Here is a 25,487-nt window from a genome sequence, read left to right as displayed (position 1 = left end):
CACTCCTGCTCAGCACCCACACAGAGAGGAGGCCCCGGGCACCCCGGGGTGCATCAGTTGACTGATTCACCAAGTAAAAAAGGCAAACAGTGCCACCCCCAGATACGGCCGCTGGACACGCACCTGGGCTGGGGTAGACCCATGAGTTCTGGCTCATTTCCGCCGAGTAAGCGAGGCGAAGGAAGCAGCCCAAAGCGCCACACACAGGTCTGCCCCCGAAATAAATATCCCTGGCCAGGACCACTGGTGGCACAGTGGAAACCCACAGCCACTGTCTTCTTTCTCTCAGGTCTCGTCCCACAGCACCAGAATCCTCACACAAACGTGTGGGACGCACCCACGAAACAGCCAGGGGACCCAGCGCACGTCCTCTGCAAACAGCTGCCCCTAGAGCTGAGGGTGCTCACACTGGCCTGGAGAGAGGACCAGGCAGGCCTGTGAAGTGGGCCGTTGTCTATTTGGGGGAAGAACTGAGGGTCCGAGGAACCCATGGAATGGACTGGAAGTGTGGGTGTCAACTCTGTGTACCACGGGCGTCTCACCCTGTGAATGGGGCATAGCAGGCTGGAGACGGCCAGTACAGAGGCCTCGAAAGCATGGGGCCAGGGCAGCCCCTTGGTGGGGTCTCGGGCAGTGCCGGCTGTGGGCCTGTGGGTTGGCCTGGGGTTCTCTTTGTAAACTGAGTAGGTTGGAACCCCAGATTGCCAAGCTCCTCTCCAGCCCTGATACTGTGGGACTCTAATACCCAGCCTGTCACTGTCGATGGCTCAGTCTCCAACACCAGACAGAGATAATGTAAACCAAATAAAATATAAAATAAAATTCAAACAAGGGTAACAATTTTCATTCTCAGCCTCTCTAGTTTAAGAGATGAACAATGAGATATTCTGAATAATTAACGATCTGGTTAATAGAGTTGTTAGATTTCTCTTTCATAGGCGACTAATTATCAACTAATCAGAGTATAATAATACATTTAACCCCCAAACGACACTCGATCAACACATCTATTGGATTTTGAGTGACTCAAAACACCTCCAGCTTTCTAAGGGCTGGGAACTGCCCACACCAGAACTGTATCATTAACCCAGATTCATTACGGAAATGCGAACGTGCCAGGTCCGTCAGAGGATTTCGGTCAATGACTTTGACAAGAGTTAAAATTTCAAATGCCACCTCTGTGGACTGGACAACCACTCTCAGTTGCTCTGACGTGGCATGTTTCTCTCTGGACATATTTTGAAGGCAGCAGGCAACACCAGCCCCTCCTGAAGCTCATCATTGTCACCAGACACAGAATCCCCCGCATGGAAACGCATCGGTGTCGTGAGACCCGCAAAGTCCACTCACAGTTGGGAGCACTGACCTGTCCTTTCATATCTGGAGCAATAGGAATGGTGGGCCAGAAGGTTGAGTAGACACCAAAGAACACCAGCCAGATCAGCACGCTTCCCCAGACAGCCAGGTGACTGAACTGCAGAAGAAAACGCACACTCAGGCATGGCCTCGCTGCTGGCCCGGGGAGGCCACCCGCAGGGTCCCCTGTGCCCCAGCCAGCTTCCCTCATGGAAAGATTTTGACGGCTCTCCCGTCTTGGAGAGTTCGTTCTGTCTCTCCGTTTTCATTGTTTTTGCAATGGATTTGAGTAACTAGTGGCCCCGAGCTACCCTGAAGGTGATGGAGCCCTGGCTGTCACAGTTGACCTCCCCCCATGTGAGTCCCGGGCCTTGCCAGGTGCTCCCATCCCGATCTGCACAGAATGAGGTCTCAGTAATTCAGTAAGAGCGCACGACCAACGGTCAAAACGAACAGGAGGCTTTTATTGATCATTCTGAGGCTTCGACTGTTCTTTTCATTTTCGAAAGAACTTAAAAAAAAAATCTAGAATGAATGTTGTATCTTAACGGCCTCCGCTTTAAGCAGCTGCTGAAGTTTTTGTTTGTCCCCTGAATGTGATGAGACTTGACTTCTTCCTCACTTCCGCCTTCCATGACCTAACCCATCGCCAAGGTCTGTTTGTTAGCCTTTTAAAACAAAACACATCTAGCATCTTAGCACTTCTCGCTACCTCCTCCTTTAAGAGCTACCTTCACCTCTCACCTGGGTTAATTATCTACCTTCACCTCTCACCTGGGTTAATTGTCATTGTCTCTCAATGGAGTCCCTGACTCCATATCAATCTCCAACCCCTCCCCCACTGTCTCAACACAGGATTAGGAGCCTATGTGAACAGCAGTGACAGAAAAATCATGAAACAATGGTTATAATCCCCAAACGTCGGAAATAACCCAAATGTCTAAAATTGGGGACTGATTAAATAAGTGACAGGATATCAATAAAACTTAACACTCTTTAGTCGTGAACAACGATTTTGTAGAAGTATACTTTAAGGGATGACAAATGTTCATGATATGCATTTTAATGTAAGAACATTATAAAACTACGTGTTCGTAATGCATTATCTTTTAAAATACACACAGCAAAGCACGGAAGGTCGTACAGCAAAGTATTAACAGTAACTGTCTCAGTACAATTATGTAAATTAAAAATTCTTTTTGTCCCATATTTTGTGTGTGTATTTTTTTTTTTTACAACGTGCATACACGTTTGCACATATACATCTAAAATGAAATGAGTATTAATAGCTTGGAGTTGTATTAAGTGTCAAGGAAATGACTCATGAGGAGATTTTGGATTGCGAATTTGCCCGGATAAAGAGCAAACCACAATTTTCACACGCAAAATTTAAAATAAGATAGCTGGATATTGTTTATTGTTTTTCCAAGAAAGGCTTAAAAAGATATCATACCAGAAAAAAAAAATCTATACCGAATTGAGAAATAATTCTAGAGAAAACTTACTTTAGTCCAAGCCGTGGTCTCCAAACCAGCTTTCAGACAGACGGTGACAACGACGTACTGTGAAAAGACAGAAGCATTTGGAACACATATTATCTTCAGGAAGCTATTTTTATTTTCCAAGAGAAACCTCTATTCTCCCCTCCAGGCAGTCTCTCCAAGGCAGCCGTGCTTTGTGCTTCGAAAGTGCCATCTCAGAAGCTAAATCTCCAGAAGTGAGTTTTAGGGACATCCAGGCAGCTTTACCTCAAGAAAAATGGTCATTTTACTGACTATCTTCTCACAAGGAATAGCTACTTTTGCTCTTTACTTACGTTGGAAGATTCGGGAGAGATCAGCTTTCCTCGGTGTTGTTTCTGTGAAAGGGTCATTTGGAGAATGGGGAACTGAGTAAATCACCTGTCCAGAGATCCTGACTCTGCATCATCTCCACTAACACAGGAGGTGAGTGTGTCACAACCATTCGGAGCTTTAAGGAGTCTAGATTATGTGGTTTAAGGATTAGAAATAAATGAGAATGGGGAAGGCCTTATGTAAAAGGTTTCGAGAGGCAGAATCCACACGCGTGCCGTTTAAGAATGGTTCCGTAAGTAGGGAAATAAACTTACTGTGTAAACAATATTTCCGACAAATAAATAGTCTGAGGCATGACCATTGGCCAACGCGGTATCTGAAAAACAAAGAAGTTACTATTAACCTCTGGAGCACAGTATTGCAGGTCATTTTATTCAGAATGTAAAAACAACAACAATGACAACAAAAAAACACAAAAAACAAAAACACTTTAAAACATTTATGAAAATGTAAGGGAATTTTGAAAACTACATTATCTGTGATTCTAATGCCTCTTCTTTCTAACTCTGAATTTTTTCCCATAGTATATTTTCTGCAAATGAAGCAAACAAAATCAGGTTTGCGACAAACCAACCAACCAATCAGACAGTTGCTCGGCATTGAAATTTACAGTTTTATAATGGTTAAAATCTCCCTTTACTGGGCTAAAAAAATAGAAATACAATCAGAACATATTGGCCTATGTTTATTAATGCCAGTATTAGGCCTTTTCCAAGGGTTTATTTATTATTCATCTTTAATTTTTGCTAATTTGGAATTATAGGCCAATAAAAAAAGATAACTACAGGAATACAAAATCAATTCATGATTACTGAGTTCTAAGAACTTTGGAGGATATTCTTTAACCTTGTTCACAAATGCAACTGCACGAACTTCTAGAGTTTGTAAATTGAGGAAATGCAAACGACCGGATGAGAGACGACTAGAAAATACAACTAGGATTCTGAAGCTTTAATTTTCATATCTTTTCCTCTTGTTTAAGGATGACTATTATACTGTATGGAACCATCATTAAGGCAGAACTTTAATAGGATTGTCTAATTCATGTCAGCAAGCCTGCTGTGAAAATGCTGGTTTTTATCCCGAGGGGGTCAAAGCCTGCTTTAGGATCAGAAGTAGTTTCTTTAGGTGACAATGCCAATCTCCTTCTATTCTCTTTTATGCTCAAATTCAGATCTGTGGCCTACAGGCTATGTGCATGGGGATTTTTGTGTTCAAATTTCAAGCCAGTGGCTGCTACCCACATGCATTAGGGCTCACCGATTTACCCATCTGCTCGTTGAAGAATACTACTCAAGAATCAAGATCTGCTCAGTTTTTCAAAACATGGTCATAATTAAGTCACATCACAGGTAGGGCCTGGCAATCCCGGAGCCCTGGATCCAGCTTCAGGGCACACCCATCCTCCTCATTAGAGAAAGGTAGATTCGTGGATCAGAAAAGGTTACCCTGCAAAGCAATCATGGCTATAGCACGTGCAGACCTGAACTAAGGGATGTGAAAACTGAAGGGTTAACCTAGGAGAACAGAGGGAGGAGAGATATGATCACAGACTGAAAAGGGAAGGATCTCAAAGCTGAGGGGAGAGGCGGTGAAGAGAACCTGAAGCTTAGCCAGGGTTTCAATCAAAAGGGAAGGAAGGAAAAAATTCAAAAGGTAACGAAGAAGCTAAATTAACCTCAAGAAAGCAACAGGTTGACGTATTAGTGAACTGGCCATTCAAAACTGTGGAGGTGCACTTTTTGGTAACTGGCCCTAAGATTGTTTTAATAATAAAGGTGACACTTTTGAAGGCATGGCTCGATGAAGAAACACTTGACGTTAGACAGGCGGCCATTTCTTTGATTCTAACATAGATTATTGGCTTGAAAGGGGTAACATTACGCTTTCGTTCACGCAATGAATATTTATGTGAAGCCTACTTTGTGCCAGATATTATTACAGGAACTAGGGTGACAAGGTCCCTGTGTCAGGGGGCTCTCACTGCAGTGAGGGACACAGCAATGAACACACGAGCAAATAGATAGTCAACAAAATGCCAGGTGCGGTAAGTGCTCCAGAGAAACAGAAGGTAGGCTAACGAAACAGTGTGGCAGGGGCTGCTATTTTAGATAGGGAGTTCGAGAAAAATCTTTGTGATAAGGTAACATCCGAGCAGATCTGAGTAGTAGGAAGAAGTGATTATCGAGGGGAAGAGTGTTCCAGGCAGAGAGACGCTGCCACCCGTCTGCATGTAGACATCGACGAGCTCAAGGACCACCACAGGGTCCGGTTGGGCCGGAGACCCTGAGCGAGTGCTCGGACAGTTAGAAGGGGCAGGTTAACGTGGGCCACGGTGAGGAGTTGGGGTTTTGCTGCTAATTGCAGCAGGAAACCACCAGGGGATCCTGAGTAGAGAGCGAATTGGCATGAGTTACACTTTAAGGGAACGGTCGGCTTTCATGGAAGCTTAGATCTTGGAGAAACCAAAACCGGAGTACCAGTAAATGTGGTGTGGAAATGACTGTAGCAATCCATCCGGGAGGGTGACACTGGACACTGTTGGCGTGTAGAGCTGTGTCCGATATGGTAATCACTGGCTGCTGTCGTTGCTTATATTCAGATTAATTAAAATAGAATAAAAACGTAAAAACTCAGTTCCTGCCGGGGGCTGGGGAGGACAGGGAGAATGAGGATTTATTGCTTGATGCACAGAGTTTCAGTTTAGGGTGATGAAATAAGTGTGGAATAGATAAGGGTGATTGATGGCTGTGCAATGCTCTGAGTGTAATTAATGTTCTCTGAACCATACACTTAAAATAGATCACAGAAAAACACTGCACGACTCTTAGAAGAAAACATAGGAGTAAATCTTTATAACCTTAGATTTGGCAGTGGGTTCTTAGATGTGACACTAAAATTATAGTGACATAAATAGATAGATAGATAGATAGATAGATAGATAGATAGATAGATAGATAGATAGGACTTCATCAAAAATGGAAGCTTTTGTACTTCAAAGGATACCATCAAGAAACTGAAAAGACAACAGGAATGGAGTAAATATTTGCCAATATTTATCTGATAAGGAACTTGTATCCAGCATATATAAAGACTTACAACTCAACAATAAAGACAAATAACTCAATTTAAAAACAGGCAAAGGTGTCTATGGCCATGCTACCCTGAACAAGCCCAATCCCATCTGATCTTGGAAGCTAAGCAGGGTCAGGTCTGGTTAGTACTTGGATGGGAGACCACCTAGGAAGACCAGGTGCTGTAGGCATAACAAATAATAAAAAAATAAAGGATTGTAAGCTGACAAGATCCTTGCAAATAAAAAAATAATGGATTGTAAGCTGACAAGGTCCTTGCAGTCTGTGAGGTCAACCAAGGGTTGCCTTGACTAAAAAATTAAATAAATAAATAAGAAAATAAAAATAGGCAAAGCCTCTGAATAGACATTTTCCCAAAGATACACAAATGGCTAATAAGTGCATGAAGAGATGCTCAACATCACTATCCATCCAGGAACTACAAAATCAAAAGCACGATGAGATAGCATTTAATACCCATGAGGGTGGTGACACTAAAAAAGAGTGGAACAGGAGGTGGCAAAGATGTGCTGAAATAATAACCCTCATACACTGTGGTTGGGAAGGTAAAATGTTGCCATCACTTTGGAAAACTGTCAGTCAGCTCCTCAACAGGTTATGCATAGTCACCACATAACCCAGCAAGTCCAGTCCTGGGTACACGCCCAAGAGAAATAAAAACAGATGAAACACACTAAAACTTGCATATAGAATGTCCACAGCAGCATTATTCACAATGGCCATCGACATGCGAATGGAGAAACTGTGGTATATCCATACGATAGAATATTACGGAGCGCTAAAGAGGGATGAAGTCCCGACACACGCTACGACACGAATGAACCTTGAGCATCTTATGCTGAGTGCAAGAAGCCAGTCACAAAAGGCCAGCTACTCTATGATGCCACTCGTATGGACTGTTCAGAATAGACGAATCTATAGAGACAGAAAGTAGATCAGTGGTTGTCAGGAGCTGGCGGTATCTGGGGAGAAATGGGTAGTGACTGCTAATAGGTGTGGGGTTTCTTTAGGGGGCCATGAAAATCCTTGAACGTTAATTAAGGTCACAGCTGCACAACTATGTGACAATATTAAAAACCACAGAACTGTACACTTTGAATGGGTGAATTGTGTGGTAGGTAAATTACGTATCAATAAAGCTGCTATTAAAAAAATCAGTCCCTCAGTCACACTTAGCCACATTTCAGATGCTCAACAGCCACCAGCGGCTAGTGACTACTGCAGGGGACAGCACAGGTACAGACATCCCCATCATCACAGAAAGTCCTACTGGACACTGCAGGCCAGAGTGGCTGAGCTGGCGATGGAAAGAAGTGACAGAAACTTGGCACATGTTTTGAAAGTAGAGATGATAGGATTTGTTTATGATCTGGACGTGGGGCGGCAAAGAATGTAAGGAGCCTAGGATGATTTCAAGGATTCTGGCCTGAGTAACTAGGTAAAGAGTCGGTGTCGCTTGAGATGGAGAACGTTGATTCTGATCATACGAATAGAGGAATACCGATTAAACGAGGAGAGCATGAGAACTTGGTACCCAGTGATCGACACTGTACGTTCACAGCAGGAAGAACAGATAGTGATGACGCCTGATGCTACTAACAAAAAGATATTTAGAAATATGAGGCGGAGAGGAGGAGTTGGGTTAGTAGTGATGGGAGTGGCCGTTGTTCCAGCTCTGCCACCACCTAGTTTTTTTAAAAGTTCAGGTTCTGAGTCTCGGGTTCCACTTCCATAAAATGGGCGTTTTCTGATCATCGAATTATCACGGAGGTTCCTGAAAGGGGAGACAGAACATTCTAAGGTCCCCGTTCTCAGCTGCTCCAACTTGGGAGTTTCCGATCTTCCTCTTGCTCGGTGTAGCTCAGGGTGAACCTCCTGGTGCCGGTCTCGTCCTGGGTGTTCATGAGTGGAGAACAGGTGTTTTAATTGAGAAAAGCAATGATCTGAGTTCCCTGCAGTTCAGCCACATCAAGCCCCACTGGCGTCCAGAGATAACTCTGATGAGACAGCACAGTGAGAACGGCTGGGAGACTAAGTTGAAACTTAAAGCTTGCAATTACGGTTTGACGAGTTTTCGAGTTTCCTTTTCATCCTAATATTTCCAATGTTGGTTGATTCATGCACTAAAAGAAATTAAAAAATACAAAGCACTCGTCTCACACGGAGGGCTTATCATGGGTTTCATATTTTATGAAAATGCATGTAATAGGCAGAAAATTGTTAGATATCCTGAGAAATTCTATGTTGAAAATAGATAGCATGTTTGCTCACTGTATGGCTGGCACTGTTCTAAGTACTTTATATATAGCAGTATATTTAATACTCTAACGACTACGCAAAATCTTATTATTATCTGCATATGTCAGATGAGGAAACCGGGGTGGTGAAGAGAAGTTAAATAACATACAAAAGACCACACAGTTAATAAGAGACTATGACCTTCATAAGTAAGAGTCTGTTTTCATTAACTGGGTTAGAAAAATGGACCCCAACGAATAAAACCAGATCACTCCAAGGGGAAAAATAATTAAAGGAAGAAGTAGTCCTTTGAAATAACCAACACCTAATGGAAAGGAACTTTCTAGAACAGAATCAATGTGGACAGAAAATGAGATTCGTACGACAGACATTCTGTGCCACATGATGGAATATATACACAGTGCATCCTCTGCACTCTGACGTCAGAGCATCTGACGTAGGGCTCATCTCCTCTCCAGTCGGGCTAAGGAGAGGATGCTGGGACCTGCCCGTTCACACGGTCAGCAGAGACAGGGTGAGGCGTCAGCACAAAGTGAGGCACTTCACAGCACCTGACGGCCTTTCAAAGCGGGTGAACTCTCTGGTTGCCTCTGGGATGGAGTGGTCCCTTGGGAGGACAGTACCTCCATGGAGACCCTTGCGGCCCGCTGGACACTGTGCTGGCCATTTAGCATGGACGGAAGAGACGGATGGGGAATCGTTCCGGAATTTTATAATGCATTCATTTTGTACTTGTCGTGATAGTAAAACACAACTGGCATTGAACACAGTCTGGATGCACACAAGGTAGCTTTTAGTGAAGTTTGGATCATTTTGGCAAGGTAACTCACCATTGCATTTTAGTTTTCTGCTTAGGAGAGAGAGAATCTCCTGCCCCAGTCAAAACTAATACCATTTGGAAATAATTTATTCCTTGGCGGAGAAACTCCCAAGCCAACCTGAGGTCTGGGACATGCAAGAGCCTCTGAAGAGACAGTATCTCTTGAACAAGTGACAAGCCATCGGTCTGCATGCCCTGCTGGGTGTTTCTGGTGGGGAAATGCCTACGGCACAGGTAGTTCTCCAGGTTATCTTTCAACTGTTTTAGAGGCAAGTCCCTGTGAACACTGTTCTTTATTAAAACTCGCCAATAACAGACCCCTGAAGAAAAGATTGACAGTCCTAAAACGTCGCTTGTGGATGAAGCATCAATAAGCTGCGGCTTGCTGACGACCCAAGGCTGGAAAAGCCCATTGCGACTCCGGGTTGTTCCTGAAGCATGCCGCGCGACCAAACCATTCCTTCCCACTTTGCTGTTATGGTCCCGACACTCCAGTCAGGAAAAGAACTTTCCTTAGTTCGGCTGTTTTTATTTTAGTCAGGTATTTGAAATTTCACGTGATTATTATTATTATTTTTTTGATAAGGGAAAAATGACCCCAAGCCAAGGCGAGTAGCTGGCTTCCCGAGCCAGCCTTCAGGACACCATTTGACCCCATCCTGTGTAAGTGAGGAGAGGACAAGGCGACATTCGCTGGCACAGATGGACATCAGGGAGGAAGGGGGCAGTGTGAGGGGAAAGGCCAACGCAGGCAGAAAGGAAAAGCATCCTGCAGAGAGGCACGGAGGTGGCCGCCCACCCCCCACCCCGCCCCCGCCGCCCAACTGGGATAGTGACGAGCCTGAGGTGGAGGCGGGGCTGGGGCAGTAGGTGCCAGACCAGGTTGGTCAGCCAGGGGCCAAGCTCTGCAAGGCCCCGAAGAGCTCCCCGAACAGGGACCCATCAAAAGAGCACGTGGACAGCTGTGATCTCATCTAACCAGCCCGACGGGGCTGTGTACTCCCTGATGGAGACCCATCGTCAGCACACGGAGCCTAACAGCGAGGGGGCGGGCAAGAAGAAGCAAGCTGCCTGCTGCATCAGAACAGCTGGCATATAACTGGACAATTCGGGATCAGTCAGCCTTTTGCACATTGAGGGTCAGATTCACCTGGGGCAGGACTGAAACGAGAGAGGAGGGAGTTTTCCAGTCCAGCGGTCTGAGCGGGGTGGATTTCCACAGAGTGAAGAACTTAAATTCTGAGTCTGGAAAATTCCCCATCTGCTTTGTTTGCTAAAACACCGAGTCACTGTTAGAATGATCCGACCTTGGCTGCATGGGAGGTAAGACCTGGCATGACGACATGCTTACTATACACATCAAAGGTGTTACAGAGTGACAGAGTGGCAAATGCTGTGTGGACAGCCAGTGCGGTCCTCTCAAAGTCCCATGCAATGCTGTGGCTTCAGGATCTACCGACCCACAGCAGTGGCTAATGTAAGTTCCTCCAGACTTACATTATTGGCAAAATCTGGTTGGATCCAGGGGCCAACATAGTGTAAGATCAGCCAAATGAGGTTTAGAAACACAGTCACTAAAACAGACTGTTGTGGACAGTTGGGACAAAACCACACAGGCCCTCCACATCGGTAGTGACAGCCCAAGACGCTGCATGCAAAAACCAATCTGAAAATATTTGTGGGGAAACCCACGGTTTATAAGAAAAGTATGTCTCATTTTCTAAGCAGACAGAATATTCCGAAGGGCTAGGCTGATGACATTTTACGAAGATGCCATTTCAATTAAACCCTCCTTAAAAACATTACATCATTACCCAGTTAAACCACAAAAACCTATTCAGAAATGGCTCTTGACAAAGAGCAAAATTTGAAGACAGCAGGGTAGTATAGCACGGTACAGTCCGAGAAGACAGGATTTAATAATCAAGAAAACAGATGGGGTAAATTTATAGGTGTATTTTGAATGTAGTAAGATTCCTTGGAACACATGAATTACAAGTCACAGACATTCCCTCCCGTGTGAGTCAGGAGGGAGAATTAGGGTGGAGGTGGCACCGTTCCCCTGACATATAGGCATCCGCCAAGAATTTGGGTGGGAGGGCAGATGCCTAGTTTCTCTTGCGTTCCTTCTCTGTTTCAAAAACTCTCAGAAGCACTGGTGTGGGAATATTAACACAGCCGCCTTTCCCGAGACCTCACTCTCTGGGCCTGGTAAGATGCAGAGGCTCAGAGAAGGTACCACGCCAACCAGCTACCATGACTCTCCGGAGTGCAAACAGAGCCCAATTTTCAAATAACAAGTTTACCAACAAACCTTTAGTGCTCGCCCTGCTCAGATGCCTGTGCTATGATCGAAACTATTTTTTTTTCCCCCGCTTCCAACGCTATGTTTTCATGAAGAGAAATTTATTTTTTCCTTTCTCTGTAAAAAGTGGTATAAAATATTGGAAGAGTTTATAAAAAGTAGAGTTTACACAAGTGTTAGTGATTATAATTATATTTATAACCAAGGCTGGGTTAAGTTCCTGGTTATATAAGCCTTTTGCTGGATATTCTCCTCTCTGCTGCCATTTCTGGTGGATGCGAAATTCAGATTTCAATCATTTTCTTTATTCGTGTTTGTTTACTAAAAATAGATTTTTTAAAGGAAGTAAAAAAGAAAGTAAATTCAATGGTCAATGACAAACAGCCACCCCGTGAGGCCACAGGCTCTTTTCTTATTCTTGGGTGCACAGCTAAAGAACATTCCCCAGCCCCTCGGACCGAGGTGGGGCCCCGTGACCGGACATGAGCAGAAGTGCTGGATCACTTCCTGCCAGAGACGGTTACGAGCGAGCGATCCTCTCCTGATTCTCCGCCTTCCCTGCGTTAAGGCCGAGGGTAGTAAACTCAGACACCACGCAGTCTGTGGAGTCCCACTGCTTGGACCCATTCTGTTTCACTCAAGCACTGTAAGACACGCACATGTAGTAATGAAGGAAGAAATCCACACTTACGGATCCGAGGAACAGGATGTCACGCAGGGCCACATGAGGAAGCACCAGGGGAAGGCACGGCCCGGAGCCGTTATTAGGGTTTTCACAGGAGGGAATGGAAACTCATGCTGAAGTATGCTATGCAAGCTCGGGATTGCATAGTCTGAACAATTTCATCAGGCTCTGGGTTCTCGGGCTGCCTGCTAGCTGTCTGGTACCTCATCCCGGAGTGGTCTAGGGCAGAGGGGATATTAGTTTGGTGTGTGGGAGTTGGATAAAGGATATGGCGGGGGCGGGGGCTCTAGGCTGGTTGTTTTGTATCTTGCAGGGGAGTCATTTGCTTTCTCTAGGAATTTGCTAGCCCTGGGAGAGATAGTCTCTCCAGCAGGATCAAGGCCCCAAATATCAGAGTATCAAACATATAGAAAATAAGAAAATATAGGCAGCGTACCCATGAGCAACGCACTCTTCTGTTTGGTGCTGATGCAAGTAACAAATAAGCCTTTCCTGGGCTGATTTGGGGACTGTTTGTCATAGCAGCTGTTCCCACCCTGGCTAATACATCTCAGCTCAGGAAAGTTGTAAGGGTGAAATCCGGGAACCCCAGCTCATACTCCTTACAACATTACACCCAACCCGACTGTTTAAAATACACGTTAACACAGAGTTCATTAAAGGAGACACTGAAACGTAAGAAATAGTTACCGAATGACAACAAGGGCCCTTCCAGCCCAATTCCGAGTTTCTGCTCTGGGCGTGTGAGACAGGGCATTGTTAGAGCTTTGCCTACCAGCCCATTGTCTTTGACACAAACCAAAACAGAAGGCTCGCATCGAATTTGGAAACCTGTTTTTATTGTGTCTCATACCTAGTTATTGAGATTTATAAGCTGTAGTTTCATTTGTATAAATTTAAAAGCTTCTAGAGAATTCTTTCTAGTTTTCAGTGAGTAAGTTCCGCTCACTACGTTTCTAGGCTGCGGGCCTTCATGAACGTCCCTCACACTGCCCTGGCGTCTCAGCAGGGTTTTCCCGATGGCAGAGGCCATGTGGAGTTACCATTCCCCTTTTCTGTCCCCTTTAACATCTAATGTTCATCTCTGGATCTTTGTCCTTTATTTTAGATCTCTTTAAGTGGGTACACAGTATGGTCAGTGACTTTTAAAGAGAAACAAAATGTGAACTTATTGCTTCACATACCTTACTTTGAAATACAGTCTTTTGTTGGCAAGCTCTGTGACTGCAAGAGCCCATTCTTTTGACAGGTTTAGGACACAGTCCCGTCAGGTAGATTAGAGAAGTGTTAATTAATGCGACGGTGAACCTACCGATTCCACCTCCTGAGCAGCCCTTTAATCCACCTGCTTCTCTCCACTGCTGCTGTCACTATACCGGACCAGGCAACGGCTGACCACCTGGACGCCAACAGTCATCCTCGCCAGTGCGGTCACATGACAAGAAACCAGGCACATGGCTCTCCACTTATCACCTACAATGGCTTCCACTAAACTTATACTCCAAGTACTGCCAGGTCCCAATGCGCCTGGGAAGGCCCAATCTCCCTGTCTCTCCCTTTATCACTCCAAGGCAATCTGGGTGTCACTACATCGCTCTCAGTCCTCACCGGTACAAACCTTCTTTCACTAGGAATCACGCCCTCCTGCCCTGTGCTAGTCCCACAAGCCTCCTCTCTACTCTTGACCTGGCTCACTCCTCCTCCCCGCTCCGTTCTGTGGTCACGCCCTTGGGCAGCAAGCCTTAATACCTCAACGGGACCAGGTTAGCTTCCCTGGGGATACATCCATTTCACCTTGACCTTCTCCTTCTGGAACATGCTCGCTCAGCATTGCCTTCCCCAGGTGGACACTGCTCTATGCCCAGAAACCAGTATGGGCCTGGTGCGGACAACACACTCATTATCTTTTTCTGTTTAATGAATGAATAATTGAGGACAATGGCAGTCTTGCTCAAACCGAGCTTAATGTGAAACAGAGCATGTCATCAGGATTTATGCGACATAAAAGAGCTAAATTTACAGTAACTGGTATAGGTCATAAACAGTTCAAGCTAAAAGGACCCAAAAATGCCACAGGCAGAGAGAAGTACGCCACGCTTCATTTCATACACATGCATTATCATTTCAATTTATAAAACGCCTGACCTTACAGCAGCATATTTATTAAAAAGTGTAACATAGCTTTCTCCGAAAGGGTTGACCGATCCTGTTGCTTAATGAGGGCCCATACAATACATATCCACACGGAATTTTTTTCTTCTGAAAATGAGTGGGAACGGTTCACGGAGTGTGGACTGTGAGGGATAGAGAACACATTTTTCTTTTTTTAGGAATATTTTTCTGCTGCTAGGTATACAGTGTTCTCTTTCCCATCATCTCTCTCTTAAATTTTGTCAAGAAAAATTTGAAAACGTCCTTTTGGAAAATCGAAACCGATTCTACATTCTTCAGCCAACAATCGCATTCCACCTCAAGGACGGTTGCTCAAATATGCGGACTGAATACATGACGGACACCTGAGTGTGGCCCACGGCTGTGGATGAATTTCGGTCCCCGAAAGGTGACATCTCTGGTTTTGAACGAGGTTCACTTTTCAGATCAAAGGGTAGGGGCTGCAGGCGGGAGTGAGCGTGAAGTTGTGATGGTTGGAAGGAATCTGATTTGCTGAATTGCTTGAGTGGAAAGATTTATTTTGAAACTTGAAATGAATCATCGCAAACTCCAGCAGGAAAGGAGTGCTTTGAAAAGTCTATCCAAAACCATGCAAAAATAAGCAAAGTGGGATTCTTGGACGCTTTCTAAGGAATGTGTGACGTGCTCACACCTTCTCAAAAATATTTCTTCTCAACAATTATGTGCCCAAGTGAACAGCACTGATATGTACCCAAGCCTCTCTCCATGGATGGTGAAGAGAGAATTTCTAGTAAAACCTTTGTGACATAATCCATATAGTATAAAACAATAAAACTATAGGGACTGTGTCTTCCAGGCAAGCAAAACTCCAGGGCTTTGAGTGTGGTCAGGTGGCTGAGGGACACCTTTGGGCAGGACTTGGGGGTGCAGGGACACCTGAAGGTACTCTTCTGTTAGCCTGGGGTCTCCCAAGCTTTGAAAGTGCCCCGGTTTGTTTCAAGTTGGTGCCACACGCTCCCATGCTTCTTTGGGGGTGGGGCGAATACATCCTTCTAAATGGCAATTCAAAGTGTAATGAGAACTCGTATATTCAAGACGGTAAATCAGCACACATAAAAAAGAAATCCAATCGGTTGCCACGTCCAGGTCCTCTCAGACTGCAATCTTTCTTGATTTCCGCCACCGACCCCACCCCCGACCCTGATAACCCCACGCTCGTGTTTCCTACGCCGCAGCCTACCTTCTTCAGAGGCAAACCCACCACATAACTCTCCTACCTCAGCCTCTTCACCAAAAACGTCCCCTCCTGGGTTGTGATGATCTTACTGTCACTAAACTTCTTTGCTCTGCTTTCCAGTCACTTCTCCCATTAACCCTCCGTGTCATAGCTGTCTTGACAAGGGGTGATGTCGCTGACCCCCGAGGGGATGTTGGAAACGTGCGGAGACACGTTTCGATCTATAGTTTCACGAGGGTTAGGGGCTGGGGTGCATGCTCAGTGTCCAGAAATGCTCATCAGGGCTGAGCCCAAGTGTCATCTCCTCTCACGAGCCACTGGTAACTCCGAACGAAAGGCATCTTTCTCCCACTTTTTCGGACTTTATCTGTACTTTCCTTGAGATAGTTGTTTGCTACCCCGTGCTGGGATTATCCACGTGTGAATCTAATCTCCCTCATCAGACTACAATATATCTGTTACCCAGAGAGCCCATTGCGGTGTCCGGGGCATAAATATTACGTGAACAATAATGGATCGTTTTTGCTGTGTGCTAACAGTGAGAATTTAGAAATGAATTCTAAAGTATTCATTCAGTTTGTTAGAAGTCGACTAATGATCAGGAACACCAATGGTCTTCCGTCGTTTTGTGCCGAACGTACTTAACATTTGCAATTTACGTTAACTTAAACCATTTCACTCAATAGGTTAATGTTTACAACACAACTAAGAAAACCTCTAGGCTGAAGGCTTAATAAAGACAATGAAATAATGACATTGATGATAATGATGATAACAATACAAATTGGATAAAAACCATCCTATTGGCTGGCTGCCAGGCAGATGGCTACATGGGAGGGAAGCCAGTAAGAGCGGCGGAAGCTAATTTGAAATTCTTTCGGCATCTCAGGTAAATCAGAAACGGCTGGAAGTCTCTCCCCTTTTATGTGTCCATCGGACATATTGCTGCTCATCGCCAGTCCACCCCGATACGGTGATGGCTATTTCTATAACCAAAGTGTTTGGGCTTCTAAAACAAACCGCATTCAACACTCATATTTGTAGACCCTTACTCGCGAAGCCATTTAAAAAGAAATCAAATCTACTACGAGTACAAATGAATCACAGGAAAGCTTTAGAGTTAAAAGAAAATGATCCCGCTAGAGGGTCCCTTTGCGGTGGCGGGTGGGGTGGGGGTGGCGTGGGGTGGTAAGGACTAGAAGCAGAAAATTTTATTTTCTGATCTGGAGACTTAGGGACCCTCGAAGGACAAGGAGGTCTGATGAAATGGGAAGAACAGGTCCTGGGGCATAATTCAATGGGCCGCGCATGCATTTTCTCTGTCAGTATTTAACAGGTTAAAGAATATCAGTGAGGGTGAATCATTTCTGTTTGCAGCACAAAACACATTGAGGCAGAAACAAAGAAGCTTGGAAACTTTATATGCTTCGGGTCTCTGAACAATCAAAGGCCTTGTCTAGTCAACAGTTGGAGTAATTTTTCCCAGGGGGATTATTACGATTTGACAGGGATGAAAGAGTAGCATTCTCATGATACGTTTTCGTTTTCTGAGACAAAAAAACTATGTCTCTTTAAGAGGCGACGTTTCGATGTATATAGAAGTGTGTACAAATGCAGAGTCAGCTGCGTTTCTCACACTTCCTCTTCTGGCTGGGGGGAAGACTAAAACCAATCGTGAGACTCAGTCTTCAAACTTTAAAAGTTTGCTTGAAAAGAGACACTTTCAGAAAACTAGGTTAAGATTAAACTCTTAACGAGACTTCAGTTTTTCGGCTTAGAGGTACGGGTAGCTTCGGAAAACGCAAGTCCAAGTAATTAACTGAAAATTTCAAATTCATGGACAAGAGGCATAGATGTTTCATTACAGCAGTAGAGTGCTTTTCTTCAAGATCCTCTACTCAAACAGTTATTAAAAATAAAGTTTAGGATTTCTAGTATTTAAACTCTCCAGGCAACGTGACAGAAAATGGGTATTCAGAGCTAGAATGGATGAAACCTACAAGCTATAAACCTGAGACTAGCTCCCCTTACATTTTAGGTAATGTTTTTCTACTCAAATTTGTTCTTGTGATCTCTAGGTCTGCAGAACTGGAGGGAAAAAATTTTTTGTGAACAAGTGGCACCAGAGGGACTGCAAAGCTACTACTTGCTGATGGTTGAAATCACGAAGCCATTACCATGTTCCAGCGCTTTCATGGGGAACCAGAAGAGGATGAGGGAGTGGACCAAGGCGTTGATGCAGTGACCCCAGAAAACCTACGGGAAAACAAACCGAGGGAGTCAGGAGCTGCCCACAACCCTTGACCTCTGCGTAAGCTAACAGACGCCTCGTTGTGACGGATGCCGGCAGGGTGCTGCGTGGCTCCAGGAAGCAGCGCGTTATTCCCAAAGTTAAAACAAAACGAAACAAAACGCTTTCCTCGTTTTTACACACGGATGACTGGACTCTCTCCAGATACTGTTATTTAGTACGAAGACCTAAATACATATACACATGTACGTAGACCAATATACAATCTATCCACATCTGAAAAATGAATTATGAACCATTTTCTTTAGAATCCTAAGAAAGACAGCAAAATTTTACAATCAACCAGAAAAACGGTATTGGGTCAAACCTGTCTGTTAACGAGAGACTGAAACTGTGTACTTTCTGAAAGCACTGGAAACATTTAAAATGTCAATTCTTACACGGCATTCTCATTCTTTTGTTTTACTCCTTAAAATCTCTCCCATTAAACTTTTTAATTTTTAGGATTGTGGTTAATATCATGCACACTTAAAAAAATCTCTTTAACACTTGCGAGGCCAAACAAAAGAACACGAAGTTTAGCTTCTCGTGAATTATTGTTTCTTAAAGGCACATTGACCACCTTTTTCACCACTGAGATAGCAGTACTAAAGCCAGATTGAATTTACTTTAAAAATCTCCAAATTGTTCTGAGAATGGTCATATAGTTTGACCCTAGGTAGCAGTGGGACAACGGAAAATAATGAGCAATTACAGGACAAAGAGATTTTCCCATTTTAAACGTTAATTTTGTCCACTTTTTCCCTGACCTCTGTGACGCGCCCCCGCCCCAGTCCCCACAATCTTCAAGGCGCCTGTGCTGCAGATAAGTTTCAGACCATTTTTAGCTCCGCTATCTTTAATGGGTCCATTCCTACTTATTTTGCACCTTACCTGACCTTTGAATCTGTAAAAACGGGTTTGGTTTACGTCAATGACGCAGAACAAACAGGCCAGGTTTCCAGTGGTGGAGTCACAGTGAACAAGGGCTGACACGAGGTGTCACCCAAGTCTCCTTGTGTACAGAAGACACTGGGATCAACACAGTCCCTTCTAGCTTTTCCCCAACTCGGACATGCTGACCATGCTCTCCCTCGAATAAGGCGGCTCTGGAGGATGACTGGCAGTGATTCCTGGCTCAGACGGAAGCCTTCGGAGACCGCTCTGTCGCTGAGGACTTCCTATGTCACCTTGCCAAGGCCCCAGGGGCTACCCGAGCAAACTGTGTGCACAGCCAGCATCGGTATTGCAAGTGACCCGGGCAGGGACCTGCTTCAGCCTCCTAATCTCCCCGCCGCCCCCCGACACCAAAAGCTGACAGAAACACGCAGTGAAGGCGAGTTCACGTCTTTGCCTCTTCGGCCCGGCCAGGCACCTGTCCTCTCTCTGGCCGGTGTCCTGCAGCCTCCCCGCCACTCCTGGCTGTGGCTGGCAGGCTGGGTGAGAGCCCCTTTGCCACCAAGGCGGCGGAGTTCCTGTGACACCTAACTTTGGACCTTTCTCAGGATCTTTTTTTTTTTGTCTAGATGCTTTCTCTTTTCTGATTCTCGGGACTGGAAAAAAAAAAACAAACCCACGACTAATTTGATTCTGTGTTTACATCTAGTAATTTAGTCTTTAGCTAAGAAAAAATGTTTTTAAATAAAAAAAAAAAAAGCAAGCAGAGGTGGCGAGAGGGCTCTGGTGGGCAAGTTTGCCACCGCACGGGACGCTACGAAAAGGGAGGCCCCGATGGCTGGCCCTACGGGAACCGTGGGCATCGTGCTGCCGGCCACGCCGACGTCGGGGGCACACGTGGGGAGGAGACAGGAGTCGGCAAACAGGGAGCGAAGGGAGCACCACGTGCGGCATGGCGGCTTCCCTGCTGATCTGGCCTCTCGAATACTGGGAGGGGACCCTGGTGTCGCCTCTTGCGGACATTCTCTCTCGCGCTTCGGCTGCCTCGCGGGCAGAGGGCAGTGCTTCCGCCGGCATGCGGTGACGGCAGGGCGACGACCGTGCGTTTACCTTCGTGTTGAAGCCTTCGGCGTTCTGGGTGATTTTGTAGAGCTGCGGGAAGCGGAGCATGCTCTCCTGAGTGCAAGACCGCTCGAAGATCCCCAGAGTGAAGGGCGGCAACGCGGTGAAGATCTGCGGGGAGAAGGGGGAGCGGTCGGAGGAGGCCCGAGGGCTTCGGTTCCGAGGAACGATGACTTCACTTTCAGTCAAGTCCGAACCTGAGCGTCAGTCAGTGAGTCACGACTCCCCCAGACACACTCCAAGCAAAGAAAATAAACGGAAGGTCATTTTTAACTGTTAACTAATCAGCATAACATGAATGCGTGGAACACTCAAAACAGTCGCAAATATCTGATGAGCCAAGAAGTCTTGTTAAAGGAACGGCCGCCTCCCCCTGGGACAGGGGCGGTGACTCGGAGTCGAGCAAGCATCCCCAGCTTTGTGACACAGAGCTGGGTCTCTGTTAGCGCCTGCTGAGGCACAGTTTACAACTTCCCATCCCAATTTTATGCTCAAATGTCAGGAAGTACGATCATCCATTTATCCATCTGACAGACATTTACTGGGAATGAATGATGGGCCAGATCTGGTGATAAGCACCAGGAATCTAGAGATAATAAAAAGAGAAGAAAGAAAGAAAACAAGCAGGTCTTTGACCTCCAGGAACTCTGTCTGCTGTGGAGGTGGAGACGGGGCAGCCGGCAACGGGCATATAAACAAACACATAAAACACAGTGCTCTGCAAAATTACTTACAGGGTGGGGTGGGGGGGGTGGGGAAGAGGAGGAGAGAGAGCCAACAAAAGATTCTTGGACTAAAGGGCATCTGAACTGCAAGGCATTGGACCTATAGGATAGCAGGGTGATAAGGGGTGTGAGTGACAGGGGTGCAGGAGGAAGCATCCTCACGAAACGACACCCCTCATGGAGCTTCGAGGCGTGAGCCCCCAGGCACATGTGGGGAAAACGTCTAAGACATCCAGGATAGTGGCTGGCTGAACACATAGGGCAAGACAAGGCTGGGGAGGAGACGAAACGACCTCTTGGGACATGGAGCTCTTGAGCAAGTGTCGCTCTCTAGGAATTTTACGTAACCTGCGGCAGTGCAGGGGGAGTGACAGGCCACATTTGTGTTTCAGTGAGGGAAAGCCGGGAGCTGAAGAAGAGGTTTGGAACGAACGTGTCATTAGCTTGGGAGGTGCGGTGGCCCTGTGGGTCATTCTCTTCCATGGTTCCAGGCCCACAGGCCACGGAGACTGGGTCAGCACCGGGCAGATCCACACCCACAGCCTGAGCCAGCTTTCGAGCCTGTGGGAACGGGACGTGCACCAGTTTCGGTGAGCCCGAGCCTTTTCCAGGTCTGTTAGGGTGAAGCCATCGAGTGATGGAGTGGGGCCAAGAACACTCACAGGCTCCCCCTCCTCCTGCGAGCAGAAAGGAAGGCAGCCCTGGGCTTCCGGCGTTCCGCGGCCTGCCCTCGTTTCTCTCCCATTCAGGGAAGATATCTGTTCAATGGCCAGAAGGTGCTCCAGACAAACACCTCAGAAGCTCTGCATCCTCTTACTACATAAACTCGCCCTCACTTGTTTTACTTAAATGCGCTGTGGTGCATGCTGTTCGGACTGCATGTCTTATTGTTTCTTTCCCCTTTTAGACCTGACTTCCTCCTTCTCCCCACTTCAACTCCTCCCCACCCTTCACCACCAGGCTCCCAAACTCGGAGTCCCCCTCATATCTCTCACCCTGCTAAGGGAATACCCGCCACCCCGCCCCTCACACACATGCTGTCGAGAGATCATTATTTGTTTTACAGAAGTGAGACATTATACACATTTTTCTTCATCATATTTTTCTCCCTAAACAACACATCATGGGAAGCCCTCTGAGTGCCCTGGGTCTGAAACCCATGCAGCCTCTTCGTTCTCACATAATAATTCGGAGCCTGGGTGGACCATATTTTTTTGACTACTCACCTATGGATAGGCATTGATTTTTGTTTCCAGGTCTCTGTTCCCATAAATATTATATAATAAACATCTGTAATACAGTATAATGTACATACTTCTTTATTTCTATGAGACAGATTCCCAGAAGTAGGGCTGCGGGGTCAAAAGATACATGTATTTTTAATTTTATAAGATTCTACTTATTTGTTTTTTAAACAGCTTCCAATTATTTATCTTTCCCTCCCAAAGGACAATGGTAATCTTTCATTGCTTTCCCATTGGCAATGGGTATTATGTTGTATTTAATATTCTCCAGTTTGAAAAATCAAAGATATTAACTCTTTCTTTTGAAAAATTTATATTTCCCTGACTTTGAGCATGTTCTTGTATATTTGTTGAATATTTGGATATCGAACTCTGTGAAAGATCAAATCCTTTGTCCATTTTCTTTTTTTTTTTCTTAAAAATTATTGGGTGACATTGATTAATAAAATCAAATAAGTTTCATGTGTACAATTCAATGGTATGTCATATATATATTGCATTGTGTATTCATCTCCCAAATGTCCATTTTCTATTCATGGTTTGGTTTAGTCCCTTTTCTAAGAGTTCTTTGAGTATAATAGATATCGACTCTTGTCTTTACGTCACAAAATTTAATCCAAATGCACCTTTGCTTACTTTCTCGTTTTTTTGTTTTTGTTTTTGTTTTTGTTTTTGTTTTTTTTTGCCATACATAAAAGCTTTTAATTTCCATGTGGTCAAGAATAGCTTCTGAGTGTCCAATCATGACTATGGGAGTTTTCAGGAGTTTTTGGCAGGATTCTTACAGTTTTATTTTTTACATTTTATTTTAATATTGGGATTTATTTACTATGTGGTTTAAGATTGGAGTCCAATTTTATTTTTTTCCAAATAAAGATCCAGTTGTGAGACTACAACTGCTTAATCCAAACTTTCCCACTCAACTGAAATACTGCTTTTGACATTCATTAAAGTCTCATGTATTCCAAGTCTAGAATCTAGAACTGGGATCTCGTTCCTGATTCTCTGGCTTATTTGTCTAGTTCTGTGTCAGTAGCACACAGATTTGGTTACGTGGCGTTACAGTAAGCCCGATGTTTATCAAAGATAAGTCCACCCTCCTGATTGTTCTTCTTTGAGCATGCTCTGCATATCTTTTCTCAGGTAGTTGTTAATTCCATTTATACTTCAATATCACTTTATGCAACACTCCTACTTTGCCTCCAAAACAATCACCCATTGGGATTCTGTATGGAATCGTGTAAATTTGTATATTAATTTTAAAGGAGTTGATTTTTATGATATTAAATCTTCTCATGAAAGAAACCAGCATGCATTTTCCATTTGTTCAAATCTTGTTTCGTATACTTCGATGAGATTTTGTTTTTTTCATATAGATGTTATAAAAATTATTCATATGCGATGTATAATTTTAATTGCTATTTAAAAAGAATTATTACTAAGTGTTCTTTGCTGGAGTGAGAAAAAAGCTATTGATTGCTAGAATAAAAAAAAAAATCTGTCGCTTTTTATGTATTTGTTATGGATCTGATCCCTTATCAATTTTCTTGAAATCCAGCATTTTTTACTAGTTTCTTTTGGGTTTTCTAGATATATGATCATACAAGAACATATTTACATGGCCGTTTTTATGTGCATATTTGTATAAGCAGAGAAATAGTTCATCTTTTTTTCTAGCATTTTTAATAGTTATTTAATTTTTATGGCAGTTGCTGAAAATTCCAAAGCAATGCTGAATTATAGTGATAGCAGGCATCCCTGACTAATTTTTTGTTCAAAATGAAATAGTTTTAGAATTTTACCATTTGCGGCAACATGCTACTAGTGTTTATTATAAAGAGTTTGCATTATGTTAATTGGCTTCTTTCTTACTTAGAGTTCTCATTTTGGGTACAGCAGCTTAATTACTTCAAATACCTTTGCAGCATCTACTGATGAGATCACATTTTTCTTTATTTTGTTGATACAATGATATTTAGAAATTTTGAAACTCCTGTATTCCTGAAATAAATCCTACTTGTCAAATATTTTATTCTTTCGATACACTCTTGAACTCTACTTGCTGATATTTTATTTAGGATGTTCGTATTTATGTTTATGTGAGGCCGGCTAAGTTTTCTTTAAGTTATTCTGGCTTGATGAAATTAAATAAAATAAAATTTCTGAAACTGTTTTAAAAACAGTTATTTCTTCACTAAAAATTAGATAAAATTTCACTGAAATCTACCTGATAATGGTAGCTTTTGTTACTGGTGGTCTCTTAAGTCTCATTCTACTCATAAAATAAAATGATGTAGAAATTTGAGATAATAGAATAACAATGAGAATCTAATGAGACAGACTCATTTGTTATTTTGGGAGATGGAAGAGTGTAAGTCAGTTTTAATACTATTTAATCTGCTGTGAGAATTAAACTGAGAAGGAGTGATGTTCTACTTTAGTGACGGCTTGGGGAATAAAACATAAAGAATAAATACAGAAGAAGAAAAGCAGGAGAAACACTCCTTGAAGAAAACAGCAAGGAGAACCGGAGCAGAAGAGGGGCCACCAACAAATGCCTCAGATGCCACAAACTGCCTCTTGCACTGGGTCTTTGTGGAGTGATTCTGGAGTGGGGAAAAAATGGCTAAATAGGACATTATTGGAACAACAATAGTAAAATTGGAATATGGACTAATGTGAATTAGCTAAGAGTATTGTATCCCTGTTAAATTTTCAGATTTCAGTCATTATACTGTAGTTATGTAAGAGGATGGCTTTAGCAACTTTGCAGAAAAGCATTGAGCATTAAGGGCCCGATGTCGTACCTGGTTCGGAATAAATGTGTTTGCAGGGGTGTGTGCACACGTGCCTGTGGGAAAACCTGCATGTTCCCCAAAGGTTTGGCCCTACCAGCTAATGACCCTTTGACCCCATTTCACAGATCCTTGATGTCCCTCCCTGCTCTCTGCTACCACGCCTCGGTGGCCTATTCCGAACCTGCACTGTGGACCTCAGAGTGACACAGGGACATTTCACCCTGAAGTTCACCTGTCTGCTGCAATGTTCTCTTCTCTATAGTCTGGGAGACACAAAGTACACAAAACACAATCCCGATCCTAGTGATCAAAGGTCGCCGTGGGCTTTAAACGTTAAGGTGCATAACCATCACTAGGAAAATTTGTTTAAAATGGGGTATCCCTGAGAAACTCTTTGTTAAGTGGGGGTGGTGCTAAGGAATCGGAATCTTTGATCAAACCCAAGTTATTCTCATGCAAGTGGTCCAGGGATCATAATTTGGCCCATACCGCCCTGCAGCCAGCCTATCACAATCTTATGACTAGTAGGCACACAATTCAAATTTACTGGATTAATTTCAATTGTCCAAGACTGTATGGAGCTAAGCAAAGAATGCAGCTCTCATACCCCGAGCATGGACATAGGGCTGAAATCCATTCGTTGTGTGACCAGGTGACATGCATTC

General features: G+C 44.2%; 1 protein-coding gene, 1 non-coding gene and 1 pseudogene across 2 annotated transcripts in view; 2 read left to right on the top strand and 1 right to left on the bottom strand.

The window, feature by feature from the left end:
* The window catches only part of LOC120610682 (phospholipid-transporting ATPase IB-like), a 130,197-nt gene extending 109,905 nt beyond the window's left edge, over positions 1-20,292 (bottom strand). Inside the window, exons 1-5 of the mRNA XM_039873093.1 lie at positions 20,044-20,292; positions 17,924-18,002; positions 3,467-3,528; positions 2,862-2,918; positions 1,367-1,474 (exon numbers count right to left, since the gene is read on the bottom strand). Of these exons, the coding sequence (XP_039729027.1) occupies positions 1,367-1,474; positions 2,862-2,918; positions 3,467-3,528; positions 17,924-18,002; positions 20,044-20,103 (366 nt within the window). The 5' untranslated portion in view covers positions 20,104-20,292. The remainder of the gene's footprint in view (positions 1-1,366; positions 1,475-2,861; positions 2,919-3,466; positions 3,529-17,923; positions 18,003-20,043) is intronic.
* On the top strand, positions 6,359-6,477 carry LOC120610758 (5S ribosomal RNA). Its single transcript, XR_005654999.1, has one exon. It is a non-coding gene; the product is annotated as a 5S ribosomal RNA (ribosomal RNA).
* Positions 20,225-25,487, top strand: part of LOC120610681 (zinc finger CCHC-type and RNA-binding motif-containing protein 1-like) — a 37,082-nt pseudogene continuing 31,819 nt past the window's right edge.

The sequence above is a fragment of the Pteropus medius genome, unplaced genomic scaffold (assembly GCF_902729225.1).
Source record: "Pteropus medius unplaced genomic scaffold, Ma_sr-lr_union100, whole genome shotgun sequence".
NCBI classification, from domain to species: Eukaryota; Metazoa; Chordata; class Mammalia; order Chiroptera; family Pteropodidae; genus Pteropus; species Pteropus medius.
Note: the sequence above shows the minus strand (reverse complement) of the source record. Positions and strands in the feature narration are given on the sequence as shown.